Genomic DNA, 13,823 nt, shown 5'->3' on the forward strand with positions numbered 1-13,823 from the left:
GGAGGGTTCACTCAGTCTGATCTCAGCAGGGCTGTGATGGGGGCACCCAGGGCAGGGGGTGCAGAGAAGAGAGTTCTCCAGCTGGACCTACGGAGTCAAGGTGGGTGCCAACCACAGCTCAGCATCCCTTAGGTTCTGCCTGCTTAGGAAACTGTACTCCCGTATCTAACCTCAGTCCCACTGGCAGCAACCCCTGAAAGAAAACTGGCCGAGAAAGGCCAAAACCCAGGTCCCTGCCCCGAGCACTGTATCAACCAGCAATCTCACTGTTTCTGCTGGAGATCCCCTCCCTCCATTGTCTCCACAGACCCACCAAGATGGTCAAAGGGGCTGGCTGGACCACAGGCCCAGCAGGCCTAGGACCAACAGATCCATTACACCCCTCTTTGAGCCCCCCCACCCCTCAGCTCTGCTTTGGGGATCAGTGGGGTCTAGCGGGTGGTAGGTAGACAGGCAAGGGTCAGAGCCCCGCCTCCCCCAGCTGCTGAGCCAAGCTGGGAACAGAGGAGGGAAAGAGGCCCCAGGATTGCTGCTTGGTCCTCAGGATCCCCAAAGGCCACAAGGAAGGGAAGAGAAAATGAGAAAGAACTCAGTCTTGGCTTCTCAAATCCTCCCACTCGTCAGAGCCACGGGGGCTGCAGGAGGCAGGGCAGGCTCCCGACACAGGACCCAGCGCCCTCCTGGGGGTGGGGGTTGGAGCACTGGGCACCCTCGTGATGAGGCCGGCTGCAGGGCGATTAATCTTGTGAGGCCTGTGCGTCAGCCCCCCACTCCTCAGCCTCCCATGGTCAACCCCGCCCGCGCTGCCCCGGGAGTTAATCTCCGCTCGGGGGACTTCTCAGCCGCTGTCACGGCTGCATTAATTCTGAGGCAGAGGGAGGCAGGCAGGGGTGGCGGGGGGAGTGGATAGACTCCTTGGGAAGGTTTCGTGGTCAGCAGCTGGTGAGGAGGGGTCCCAAATAATGGGGCCTGTGTCCCCTTCAAGGCTCAGCCCTAGATGAGGGGAGGGGAGGGGCGTCCGTATTACCCCCCTCAGACCACCAGAGCCGGTGCACCCCCTAGCCTCTAGCCCTCAGCCGCCAGCTGAGCCCCAAATGCAGTTTGCAGTTTTGACGGCAGATGTCTCTCCTATTATGATTTATCAAAATGCTTAAGGTAAATAATGCACACAGATTCATAGGGGAGGAGGGGGCGGTGGAAAGTGGGAGGGACTGAAGGGGTTAGGGGGATTTGGAGCCAAGGGCTCAGAGCATCCTTGCCCCTGTCCCCAACCCTCCCCACTCAGGCCCAAGGCTTGAACCCAGCCTGGCCTGGGGCAAGAGGGCTGAGGTGACATCAACTCTACCCAGTAGCCTGCCAGAACCCAGCCCCCAGGGTCAGGGAGCCAGTGGACCTGTCCCGCCAGGCCTGGGAGGTGGCCACCTGGAGGAAGTGGTTGAGCCAGCCTCGGCCTCACACCTCAGCTTCGTTTCCATGGCTTCACTGCGTCCTGGCTCCCCAGGGCTCCGTCGCCTTATCAACAGCGGCAGCGGGCACTGCCCTTGCCCTCACCCTCGCAGTCACTCCCCCCGGACCCTAGCAGCTGCCTGTGGATCCCACTGCAGCCGAGCCAACTCAGTCACAGGCGGTGCCCCTTCCTGGGCAGCCTCAGAGCTGGGTGAGCGGCTGGGCGGGTGATGGGGACAGGTCAGGGAGGGGCGGGGGTGTGTGGAAGGGCAGAGGCTTCTGTAGATTCAGGCTGCAGCCACTTCGGGCCCCCCTATACCTGATCCTGTCATTCCAGGGGAGGGGTCTGTGATCCTGGGTTCCCTTCTCATCCCCTACCCTCACTCCACACTGTGCTCTTTGTTTCCAAACCTTCCTGGGCCTAAGAAGGTTTGGTTAGAGAACTTTATTGGGCTTTCTGATGTGAAAAGCAATACATATTTACTGGAAAAAAAAAAAAGTAAAAAAGAAAATAGTCAAAAAGTGCAGAAAAGTTTAAGTAAGTAATGCCTGACCCTAATCCTGCATCTGGGCAGGATCACAGGCAGCATGTGGGGTGGGGGTGGGGGGTTCTTCCAGCCAAAGCCTGAGACATCACCAGGTATTTACAGGCCAGCTTCTGAAAGCAGAGGAACTTGGCTTTGTGACATTGTGTATGTCTCTCTACTTCTACCTCTCTGAAGCTCAACTTTCTGATCTAGAAAATGGGATAACTGGTCACTGCTGTCCTCACAGGGTTGTGAGGATTGAGTGAGCTGGTAAATGCAATGGACTAGCCTAATGCCTGGCACACAGGCAACAAGCTCTGCCTCTTGTGAGGCGGCGATGTCATCAGCACCTCTGACCGAGGGCAGAGATGCAGAATATGCAGTTTCCAGCGGGCTGGGAAAAGGGGGCTCTTTCTGGTACATTTCCCCTCACATGTGACTGGTACTTCAACTAGAGCTGGAAACACACAAGAGGGAAAACATGCCCAGAAAGAGGAGATAATGCGTGTATTCAGTCTACGGAAGGGTTCTGGTGCCAGGGATGCCTCACTGAGCTGCAGACCACAGCCCTGAAGCCAGGCCATGCCACCCAGAGTGGTCAGCAGTGATGGGGTTGGCACTGGGACACTAGACATGGCCTGCAGGGGTTAAGAAAGCTCCTGAGGAGGTAGCACCTGAAAGAGGAGGAAGGCATCAGTCAGGGAGAAGGTTGCCAGAAACAGACTACATCTGGACGGAGACCGGCCGCTGGCCGCCAGAGCCCCCAGCCCAGGCCGGGGCCCTGGAGGGCCTGGCGCCCCTCCCCTGGGCCCACCCCAGCTTCACGCCCTGCTGCCTGGAATCTGAGGCAGCCCTTGTTCTCTGGCAGGAGGGGAATTTAATGCCGCTGAGGGATGGCAGGTCGACAGGCGAAGAGAGATGAAAGTGTCCGCTCTGGCAGCTGGGTCGGTGCCCTCGGGGGACCCTCCCATACCCCCTCTGTCTTCCCCAGCCGTTCTCCACTCAGTGTGGCAGGAAGAGCCCTCAAGGGGCCCTCGGGGGAGATGTAGACCTTGGGGGACAGGATTCCCTGCAGGGCTGTGTGAGCTTGGGGGGCAGCTGGGCCTCTCTGTGTCGCTTAACTGCCTGCAGGGTGCCTAGGTTAAGGTCTGTATTAATAACATGCTGGTGACTGCCTGCTCCTCCCCCACCTTGGCTGTCGTCAGTACAGGGTGGCGGGTGGGTGGGTGGTGGGGGGCCAGGGCCAAGTGAACAGTGACCTCCATCCGTCCATCTCCGGCACCTGGGAGGGAGTGGGAGCTGGGGCTGCAATCATGTCAGGCCGAAGTGGCCTTGAATGCAGCAAAGCCATGGGGCCACCACCACCGCCTCTGTGACAGCAGAGCTGGGCTGGCTCTGGGAGTAGAGGCTGGGGCCCCACAGCAGAATCTGCCTCCAGGCCCAGTAAGCCCCATGTCCCTGTTGGAGGTGCTATGGGTTTTGGAACCATGAGGTGACCTTGTTGCTCTGCAAAGCACCCCACCGAGTGCCTCACCCTATGGTCTCTGGTTATGTTGCCCTTTTTTCCCTGGGAACAGAGAGGCAAGGGCATTCAGCCAAGGTCATCTACAAGGGCGCACACACACACACACACATACACACCCAGAACGTGGCTTTGACACATAGTGACCAAGAAGAGGGGAGAACTAATGTGTCTAGACTCAGACTCCCAGGCCCTGCCTTCTTTCCCATCCATGGCAGCGAGTGATCCTCCCAGAGGCCTGGCGCAGGCATCTGACAGCCAGGAGTCCAAGTTCTAATCAGGTCCCTTTACCATCTTGCTCTGTGACTTGGGTGTGTCCGCAACTCTCTCTGGACTTCAGTTGCTCATCTGTAAAATAGATAATCTCTATCCTGATGATTTTCTGGAGCCAAAGAAACAAATTTATTGAACAAATTGAAACCATCCCAGATTGAAGACAGCCTCCAACTAGCCTTGGGCCAAGGAGAAGTACCCACACAGAGAGCCTAGTTCTTGGCCCACAGTCATCCAGTATATTACAGGGGCTGTCCTGCTTCCTTCTTCCTGCACAAGGACAGTAGGCTCACAGCAGGGGGTCAGAGGCCCAATCTGGCATGCTGAGTCAGGTTCAGGGCACGATACAGGGGCCCCCGTTTGAGAGGGGGATAAGGGCAGCAAGGGACTAGGTCAGGCCAAACCCCACTGCTGTGGGGGGGAGGGGGCGCCTGGCAGGCTCTGGGTAGGCTGGGGTGGGGAGAGGCCTTTGGCGGCCACAGAGAACAAAGAGGCTGGGGTTGCCAGGATATTCTGCAGAGCTGAAGCCGGCGGTGGTGGGGCTGGGAGAGGGGCTGTGGTGGCCGTGGGAACCGTGCCTGCTGCCCCCACGCCAGCTCCCCCACCCAGACTGGGCCTCAGGGCCAGGCTGGGGTAAGAGGGGCTGCCAGGGCCCTCACTCTGTCCCCAGAGTGGCACGGCTGTCAGGGCAGAGACCCAGGAAATGCTGTAGACAAAGACACATGGCGCATAACGTGAGCATCACCGAGGGGAGCACAGGTGCACACCGACACACAATGCCATGAGCACACACCCAGGCAGTGTCACAAGGTCACAGCACGATCACAGGCCGGCAGCACACACTCACACAGAATTCTGGTACCAGTCTCAGGGCTGCACCCATGATGGCCACACAGACACAACATCGCAAACCGCAGAGAACCACCCAGGATATTGTCTCAGGGTCACGCGTACCATACAGTATGTGTTGCACATCCAGTGTCACACGTTCAGCTATACAACCTGGTATCACACTGGGTCTGTTACAGGATTGAACAATGTCACAGGATCATACATGCAGTGTCACAGGACATCCCAAAGTGTGGGGCCACGGACATCACATTCTAATCCATGGCCACACGAGGTCTCACATCAGTCTACCACACGCTGCACAGACCCATTTTCATAATGTCTCAGTGTCACGTATAGCCACAATGCTGTGCAAGACCTCATGTGGTTGTCAGGGCCTTGAAGCATCTCTTTCTCTCTCTCTCTCTCTCTCACACACACACATACACACGCAGAGCTACATGGAGGCTGGTTTTATCTCCAGCCCCAGGTGCGCTCACTTCCAGCCTCTCCAACCACCCCCTACCATCCAAGCGGGGGTACAGGGTACTTGAGGTAAAGCTCCCAGGTTACCAGGAGGTCAGGCTCCCAACTGTAGCATAAGGGAGCTGAGGGCACCCCCAGGGAGGGGAATTGGACATTCAGCTCCACAGGGGAGCCCGCCTCTAAGAACTTCTCTGTCAGATGGGAGAGCAGCAGGGGTGAGCCCACAACAGAGAGACAGAAGTGAGAGATACAGGGAGAGAGACACAAGAGACACTTGGAGACTGAGGTGCATGGGGAGGTGACGAAACACAGGAAAGGGAGTCAGAAGCAGGCAAGGACCACCAAGACACAGAGCCAGATAGAAACAGGCAGACAGGGAATCCCCTGGTGGACTGGGGGTCCCTCAGTGCTTCCACCACTGGGGCTGGGGTTCAGTCCCTGGTTGGGGAGCTATAACCTCCACAAGCTGCACAGTGCGACCAAAGATAATATTAAAAAGAGAAAGAGGCAGACATGCGGGAGCAGGGTCCAGGGCTGGGGCAGCAGCTAGGCCACTCTGTGGAGAGATGAGAGGTAGGGTGGCTGGGCTTTAGGGAGGATGCACCCCCTGAGGTGGGGGACATCTTGGTTAGATTTAGGTGCGTAATAGTTTTAAAATAACAGCACCAGCTACTATTGACAGAGTGCTTACAAGGAGCCAGGCCCTTCCCTAGAGTGATATCATTTCATTCTCAGGCAACTTGGTGGGGGAGAGACTATGATTATCCCCATTTCCCAGATGAGGTAACTGAGGTCTCATCATGTGTTCAGCCTCACAAGTCATCCCCACCCCTGCCTAGGCCTGCCCTCTCCACAAAGCACAGCTCAAGAGGACGAAGTTGGCAGAGGTGCGGGGCCTCAGACTCCAGGCTTCTCTGTGATGGAGAGTGAGCCCAGGAGCTGGGCTGTGGGCTGGCACGCGAAAAGGGGACAGGCTGGCTGAGTCACGGCATACCCCCCTTGGGGCTGGCACCAGAGCCATCCACCCCACACCTGTAGGCATGCCAACGAGGGCTGGCCGAGGCCATCTGCGGCCCATGCACTGCCAGCAGCCAGGCGGGGGCAGGCTGGGGCCTCCTGCCTGGGTGCCCCCTGCTGGCCAGGCTTCTCATCCCCACTCCCCTGAGGAGGACCCTCCCTGTCCCCAGAAGCTTCTGTAGGTGCTGCCGTTTGCCTTGTGCAGGGGGTGAGGGTGCCCTGGGCTGTAACACCTCCCCCTGCTCCCCGCTGGACGCCCCCCTTCGGCAGAGCCGCCTGGAGAGATCACAGGCAGCCACATGAAAGGGAATTTTTCCCAGGCAGAGATGAAGTTGAAAGCTGCCTCCCACTACCCCGCCTGCCCCTGCTGTGCCAGGCCAGGCTGCCGAGCTCCGGGTGCTCGGAGGGAGCTTGTGACACCCGGGGAGGGGTCGGGGGTTCAGAGCCCCCACCCAACTTGGCTGCTTTCTCTCCTCCCAGGAACAATAGCAGAGACATTCCCCCCACCTGACCGCCCACTTAGCTTCAGAAGTTGTCCCTTCCAACATCTGAAAAGCCCTCACCCACCTGAAGCCAGGCTCCAATGTTGTCAGGAAGTTCTTCCTTGAGTCTAGCTCCATGTCAGCCAGACTCAAAGCTGCTGGGTGGGAAGAGGCCCTCCTGGTCGAGTGGATGATGGCTGCGTCCTGCACACATCCAGCTTCTGTGACGTTCAGGGCTGGGGTGTGCAGCTGCCACCCCTTCCTGTTCAGGCTGCCCTGGCCTAGACCATGTGGCTGTGGTGACTGCCCCAGACACCTGGCCTCAGAGACCCCGGACAACCTTGTGCCAAGTCTTTCTAGGGGGAGCGGGGAGGGTGGGGTGGGGACAAGAGCCCAAAGCTAGGACACCTCCAGGCCCTACTCCAGCAGCTCTGAAGGGGGGTGTGTAGGGGTAGTGGAGGGGGGGTTGTCTGTGTGCGTGTGTGCGTGCTGGGCACAGCCAGGTCCCTGTGAACCTGGGCTGAAACTGCTCCCTGTAGCTTCACTTTTTTAGATCCCTGCAAGGATGAAGAAGTGAGAACCTGAACAGGCAGCTGAAGCCCCACCCCCAGCCAGAACTGCTGGCTACCCTACACTGATCGGACCTGGTGACTTGAGGTGAACAGGGAAGGTGGCCCCAGGTAAGTGATGGTCCCTGGCGATCCAGGTTTCAGTAGGGGGCGGGGGGCACAATCAGGCAGTGAGGTGCTCCAATACCAGCCACTTCTAGATTTAAGAGCATTTCCATCCTGTCCACCAGGCTGGCTGCTCTGGCTTGCCCCATTTCTGGATCCAGTGAAGACCTCATTTCCCGAGAAATCCCACTCTCAGTGTCCCTAGGCCGTCCTTCCTCCTTCCCAAGGTCGTCCCAGACAACCCCTGCCCGGCAACAGTCCCAAGCAAGGCCCCAAACCCGGACAGCAAGAAGCCAGTGGTGTTTCGTGACACAAACATGCATTCATTTTATTCACAAAACAGCCTGGTTTCCTAAAACAATACAAACAGCATGTTCATCAGCAGGAAGCTGGCCATGGGCAAGGGGGCCCAGGCCACAGGGGGGCCCTGGGCACCCACCCCCACCGGCAGGGGGCCACGCAGAGAAGTCCTTTCTTCTGTTGCCATCAGTGAGGCCAGAAAAAAGGACTTATTTTCTCTAAGGTAAGTAGCCAGGATCAGAAATAGAGACATGGGCTCCCCAGATCTCAATGGATAAATGAACAGAACTTTCATTTTTGCAAAAACATCACTGTTAGGGTTGCGGGGGGGCTCCCATTCTGGGGCCCCTTGGTGCCCCGGGGGTAGGTGGGCTGCCCCCTCCCGCGCTGTGAGCACCTAGCGGCAGCTCCACACGCATGAATGGATACAGAGGGGCTTCGACACGGCGCCATCAACATTCTCTTTATAAACATGAGTGGATTCTCCAGGCAAACTATGCACTATTTCATGGTCGGAAAGAATCAAAGGAAGTTTAAATGAGGGTGGAGTTAAACTGTGCTAAATTACAGTAGTGCTTATTAGTAACTAGATTTCAAAAGGTTACAGAAAATTTACATTCTCTACACAAAAACTGCATCTCCTGCACAGACAACATCGACATCGACACAGGAAGGAAACTGATTGTCCATTCTTTGCCCAGGAAGTCTCGATACTTTATAGATTCGTCTTTACCTCTTTTTTGTTGTTGTTGTTCTTCCAAAAAAAGCAGTTAAATTTTTTTTCTTTTCTTTTTCTTTTTTATACTAGGGACGTGGAGATGTTAAAACGACAACAAAAAATATATATATAAAAACAGGAATGAAATCTGTGAGAGAATATTTTTGGTTCTAAAGACGGGTGCATCCGTTTGTCTTCGCCCGAATCCCTTGCCGGAGACCACACGAGCAGTGACATTGCACGGAGAGGGCAGCTTTGGGTTCCCGCCGCCGTCACTGAAACCACCGGAAGGCGGCTCCCGTCGGAAGCATCACCTTCTGGCGGGGGCGGGAGACAAAAACAAGGAGAGAGTTCAGTCAGGGTCCGGCTGGGCCTGGTGCAAAGACGTTCCCCCGTGGATGGCCTCCTGGCGGAGGGATGGGCATGGAGGAAAAGCAGCCACCCCGTGGAGTTCCTGCCATCCTGGCCAGGCCAGAGGAGCCTGGCCCGCTGGCCACTGGAGGGCCTGGAGCACCCTGAGGCCAGCTGAGCCACTGTGCCCAGGAACGCTCCTTCCGGCCAGGAAGACCCCTTTCCCTGGTCCAGAGGCCACAAGCGCCAGGTGGCCACGGTGCCTCTAGGAGCTGTGTTCACGTTTCTGTTCAATGAGCGTGTACTCAGGTGCGCTGGACGCACACAAGGATGTGTGCCTTGAGCTATGCTACAGTGTGTAGTGTGTCTGGAGCTGTGGTGAGGTGGAAGGATGCTTGCTGTGTTTATTAAGACACTGCGTCTATAATAAGACTGTGTACAAGACAGGATGTGTGTGTGTATCTGTCTGTCTCTACACAAGAGGAGAGTGGGTGCCTTTGTGTGCATCCAGGTATGTTCTCTGGGCAGGAGAGCAGACATATGAGATTTAGAGCTGGGTGAGGTGAAGGGGATAGCCACGCTGGGGTGCCATTATCATTTTGCAACCATTTTGGACATTTGCGTCAAGCCTATTTGCAGAGGGGCAAGGCAGGGCAGGGACAGCTGGCTGAAAAGATGCTTTTATACCCAGGCCTGGCATCACAGTGAAGCTGTCATGGCTGGGGACATGAGGACAGGCCCTGCCACAAGGATGGAGAGAAAGCATCACGGGAACCTTTCTGCCTTCTCAAAACTAATCCACAGTGGACAAACTTTGCCCACATCCCAGGCTCAAGCCACCTCCCAAGCCCATAGGAACCCTGGCCATTAACTATGCAGCCAGACTGAACTTGGGGCCTCCAGGCACCCCAAGTCTGTCACTTAGATGTCCAGAGCTAGGGTCTTCCAGGACTCAGGGCAGAGCAGTTGGCACTGGAGCTGCTCTATTCTTGGGAAAGGCTCTGAAGGGGCAAACGGAGGGCTTATCCCTCAAACCCAGAGGATCTACAGGACAGAACCCCTCAAATGGGGCAGGGGAAAGTCCCAGAATCTTGGGTCACAAAGTGGAAACTTTAGGACATGTCTGAAAGTCAGAGACTTAGGACCTGTGTGGGAATCTCAATACCTGACCCAGAACTCTGGGTGGTGCGGGGCAGGGGGTAGGGGGTTGGGATTCAGAGTCCTGGGGTCTGGAGGGAATGTTAGGCCCCCATGTGGAATTACGTGCTTGCCTAGGTTGCAGACTACAACCTAAGGGCATCTTGGGATGTGGCTCTGACTCTCGGGGCAATGAACTGGTGTCTTGGAGCCTGGCCTAAAACTGCAGAGCCCAGGGACAGCCGGGCATCACCGACACAGGCCCAAGCAGGAAAGGTGGGGATGGGGACGGGGGTGGGTTTGGACTGCCAGACAGACACAAGAGCCCACACACCTCCCTCTAAGGCGCCGTTACCTCCAGAGCAGCGGAAGGCTTCTTTTTGAGTTCCTCACATTTTCTGAATTTGCAAATCTGATGGCCAGTCTTTCGGTTCCTACAACTGCTGCACTGCTCACAGTTGATGCGCCGCCGGCAGGGCGCACACATGCCGCAGCGTTTCCGCTTCTTCTTGCCTGAGCTGATGGCGGAGGCCAGCTCTCCCTGCATGGGGTACTCAGCCAGGCCGGCCATGTGCAGCGCGCTCTCAGCCAGGAACACGCCCGCGGGGGTCATGATGAAGAGGCCCGGGTTGATGGGAAAGGCGCCCAGGTAGGGGAAGTCGGACTGGCCGTTGAGGGCTTCGGCACCCGCCACAGCCTCCATGTCGGGCAGGCCGGCGCCCGCTTCGCTCATCAGCGGTAGGTGCTCCTGCACCACGCGCTTCAGCATCTCCGTGGACTGCGCAAACTGCTGCAGCGTCAGCTGTCCCTCGGCCGCCAGCTCCGTGGCGCGCTCCGCCTTGCTCAGCAGGCTGGCCACAGCACTGCTTTTGTGCTTTGAGGTAGAGTTGCTTTTGTCCACAGCCATGGCCGCCGCCAGGTCGTGCCCGTTGGCCAACAGGGAGGCGGCGGCTGCGGCCGCCTTTTCAGCTGACTCCCCGCCCATCATGCTGCCACCGCCACTGCCGCCGCTGCCCCCAAACGAAGAGTAGTGGGAGAGGGGGCGGGAGCGGCGCAGGCTCTTGTTGAGGGGTTCACTGATGATGCCGCTCTTGTTCCGCCGCTCGGGGGGTGGGGCGTCATCCGCCACCGAGGCTGGCGCAGCAGCGGCCACCGCCGCACTCTTGTCTGCCACTCCTGCCTTTGGGCCACTGCCACTGCTGCCATTGCTGCTGCTGCTGCTGCTGCCGCCGGTGTCCTGGGGGCCACTGCTGAGGCTCGACATGGTGGGCCCGAGGCCCTGACCCCGCTGCTGGGGGAGCCTGCCAACTGCGGGGGGTCCACAGACAAGCACCGGGGTCCTGCCGCCCAGGACAGAGAGACCTGGTGGGAGTTGCCCCTCAGCGCAGGTACATGGTCGGGTGTCCACGTGGAAGTGCTTTCACTCTGTCAGGATGAGAGGATACAGGGTCAGGGCAGTGGTAAACACCTTCCAGCCACCAAGTGCATCGCCACGGCAACCACCACAGCCTCACCAGGGCATTCATCAAGTGCCAGCCAAAGTTAGGAATTTCTCATTTGTACTATCTCAGTTAAGACTCATAAAAAACCTACAAATAGTGGCTAGGAATATCCTATCTGATAAGGTGAGGAAGACAAGGTTTGGGAGAAGAACTGACTGTCCCATAGATACATGGCCACTCAGCAGCGCAGTGGAGGCTCAGCCGGGTCCCCCTGCTAGGGTCTGGGAAGACTTCACCGAGGCAGGTGGTCCTTCCTGTAGGGGGAGTGGGGGTGGAGAGAGCAGGAGAGCTCCATTAACCTCAGAGGTTACCCTCTGCTTCCTAATCTTTCACTGACCCAATTATGTAAAAGAGGGGTGGACACAGAGCTTGGCAATACAGACCAAAGTATGGAAGCTGCTTCTGGATGCTCATTAGAGATTCCTAATTTTGTGTTAAGCCTTCAGTTGTGTTCGACTCTTTGCAACCCTGTGGACTGTAGCCCGCCAGGCTCCCCTGTCCACAGGATTCTTCAGACAAGAATACTAGATTGGGTTGCCATTTCCTTCTCCAAGTGATCTTCCCAACTCAGGTATTGAACCTAGGTCTCCTGCATTGCAGGCAGATACCATCTGAGCCACCAGGGAAGCCCAAGATGCCTAATACACGTTAATTATCTCAAGGCTCTGTCAAGTCCTGCAGGTAAAGGTAAGTGACTTTGTTTCACAGAATTTGCCAAATAGAGCACAGAGCCCTTATTTGAAGGAGCACGTACCCTCCTGCTAGAGGGCAGGCAGCCCTGTGCCAGAGGACAAGCCTCCTCCTGTAAGAGTAGGGGGCCACCCTTGTGCACCCATCAGCACATACTCCCCACTCCCTCTCAACCCCAGGACCCACTCTTGTCTCTAGATAGGCCTCACTGCTGTGCCCCAGCCTGGCTCCCAGATGGGTCTGGAGAGAGCTCCCAGTGGGAGCAGAGAGCACAGAGTGGACTCTGGGCCAAAGGGACCCAGAGGTGTGACCCTCTCAGGAATGGAGTCTTTTCCCAAGAGGAGGTGTGACCCTCTCAGGAATGGAGTCTTTTCCCAAGAGGAGGTGTGACCCTCTCAGGAATGGAGTCTTTTCCTTGGCCATGTCCATGTGTGGGGGTGCCCCTTCCCAAGACAGAGCCTGTTCTGCTCAGGCCCCAAGACTAAGGCATGTGAGCAGCCAGGCTCCTTGGCCGGAGCTCTGGAAGAAACTGTTCCAGATGGAGCGGAGTGGTAGTTTCCTCATCAGCCCTGGCTCCCTAGCATCTGCCTGCCGTGGCCCAGCAACCCCCAAGAGAGGGGTGGGAGGACGGGGCCCCGCCACGAGCAGCTGGCGACTCAAGGGGGAGGCGCACATCTGGCCGGGCCTGTCCCGCCCTGGGCTTGGGGGTGGTGCACACTTCATCTCTGTCCCCAGGCAACCCCACCATCCCCGTCACAGAACTCAGCCTGTCCTGGGAGGTCATCCAGCCCAAGCCTGTGAACTGACAGAACGGGAAATCGAGGCCCTGGGCAGGCAGGGCCCCTGGCGCAGGACTGCTAAGGAGTGGCCACGAGGAGAAGCGAGTGCTGGCAAGGGAAAAGCTCCGTTCTCCAGGGTGAGGAGAAGGCAGGCATCAGCAGCCAGCCAGCCACTCTGCCTCCCCAGCAGGTACTGGCCCATCTAAGCTCCTTCGTAGTGAAGGCGGATGAGTGGTGAGGAAGAGCTGGGCAAGCTGGCAGATTCCACTAGGACAAACCCAGGATGGCCTGGCAAGGTGTCCAGACTGGGCCAGGGGGTGTCACTGGGGTCAGAGTCATAGTAAGAGGAAAGGAGGGTGAGTGCATATGCATCCCAGGATAGCTATGCTCTATTCTACCCACCAAGACTCCAGCCCAGGCTGGCTGTTGGGCCCTTGTCATCAGAGATCAGGGCCCCTCCAGGCATCAGGGACCCTGGCTAGGTGTGGGGGACCATGACCACTGAGACCAGGGCCAGTGACTATCATGCCAGGTCACCCAGCCCCTGCCCATCTGAGCTCAACTACCCTGCCCTGGACCACAGCCCCAGATGCAGGGTGAGGGAAAAGATAGGAGGAGGCAGGCGCCCGCGGGCTAGAGAGGTGGGGAGGGGAACAGTCTGTGCCCCAGCCCCTCTGTGCGTCCCCCCGCCTCTGAGGCCTGCAGGCTGGTGGCAGAAATCGATAGCTGCATTAACGCTGCTTTTGCTCCACTCCCTCCCTCCTCCCAGCTCCACGATCTGGCTCTGCGTGTGGGGCGGGCAGGTCAATTAGAAGTCAACTCCCTCTGACACAGACACAGCCACACAGCCAGGCCTGTGTTCAAGCTAAGTCTCTCTCTGCTTTTGTCTCCATACCAAGTCTCTCTTGGTGGGGATCTAATCTCATGTTCTGTTTGTCTCTGGCCCCCTCTTTGAATCTCTCCAATCTTTCATTTTCTGTCCTTCCTCAGGGACTCCCCTCGCCTAGCCCCCCCCTCCCCCAACTAGGTCCTGGGACATGCTAAGCTCAGGCCCAGAGGACGTGATATGTCATGGAACAGGTGCTGCAGGC

The 13,823-nt window shown here is 57.5% G+C and overlaps 1 protein-coding gene and 1 long non-coding RNA gene across 7 annotated transcripts in view; one reads left to right on the plus strand and one right to left on the minus strand.

Moving 5' to 3' along the window:
- Positions 1–1,481: 1,481 nt before the first annotated feature.
- On the plus strand, positions 1,482–8,409 carry LOC113895290. The gene is made up of 2 exons (XR_003511808.1): positions 1,482–1,657; positions 7,121–8,409. It is a non-coding gene; the product is annotated as an uncharacterized LOC113895290 (long non-coding RNA).
- Positions 7,558–13,823, minus strand: part of CXXC5 (CXXC finger protein 5) — a 34,254-nt gene continuing 27,988 nt past the window's right edge. For 4 of the 6 annotated variants that reach the window (XM_027546298.1, XM_027546299.1, XM_027546300.1 and 1 more), the window contains exons 2-3: positions 10,117–11,186; positions 7,558–8,590 (exon numbers count right to left, since the gene is read on the minus strand). In XM_027546298.1, coding sequence (XP_027402099.1) covers positions 8,546–8,590; positions 10,117–11,025 — 954 coding nt within the window. In that variant the 5' untranslated portion in view covers positions 11,026–11,186 and the 3' untranslated portion in view covers positions 7,558–8,545. Of the gene's footprint in view, positions 8,591–10,095; positions 11,187–13,823 lie in introns of all 6 variants that reach the window. The other 2 variants (XM_027546303.1, XM_027546302.1) reach the window with 2 other exon arrangements.

This window comes from Bos indicus x Bos taurus, chromosome 7, assembly GCF_003369695.1.
Source record: "Bos indicus x Bos taurus breed Angus x Brahman F1 hybrid chromosome 7, Bos_hybrid_MaternalHap_v2.0, whole genome shotgun sequence".
Classification (NCBI taxonomy): domain Eukaryota; kingdom Metazoa; phylum Chordata; class Mammalia; order Artiodactyla; family Bovidae; genus Bos; species Bos indicus x Bos taurus.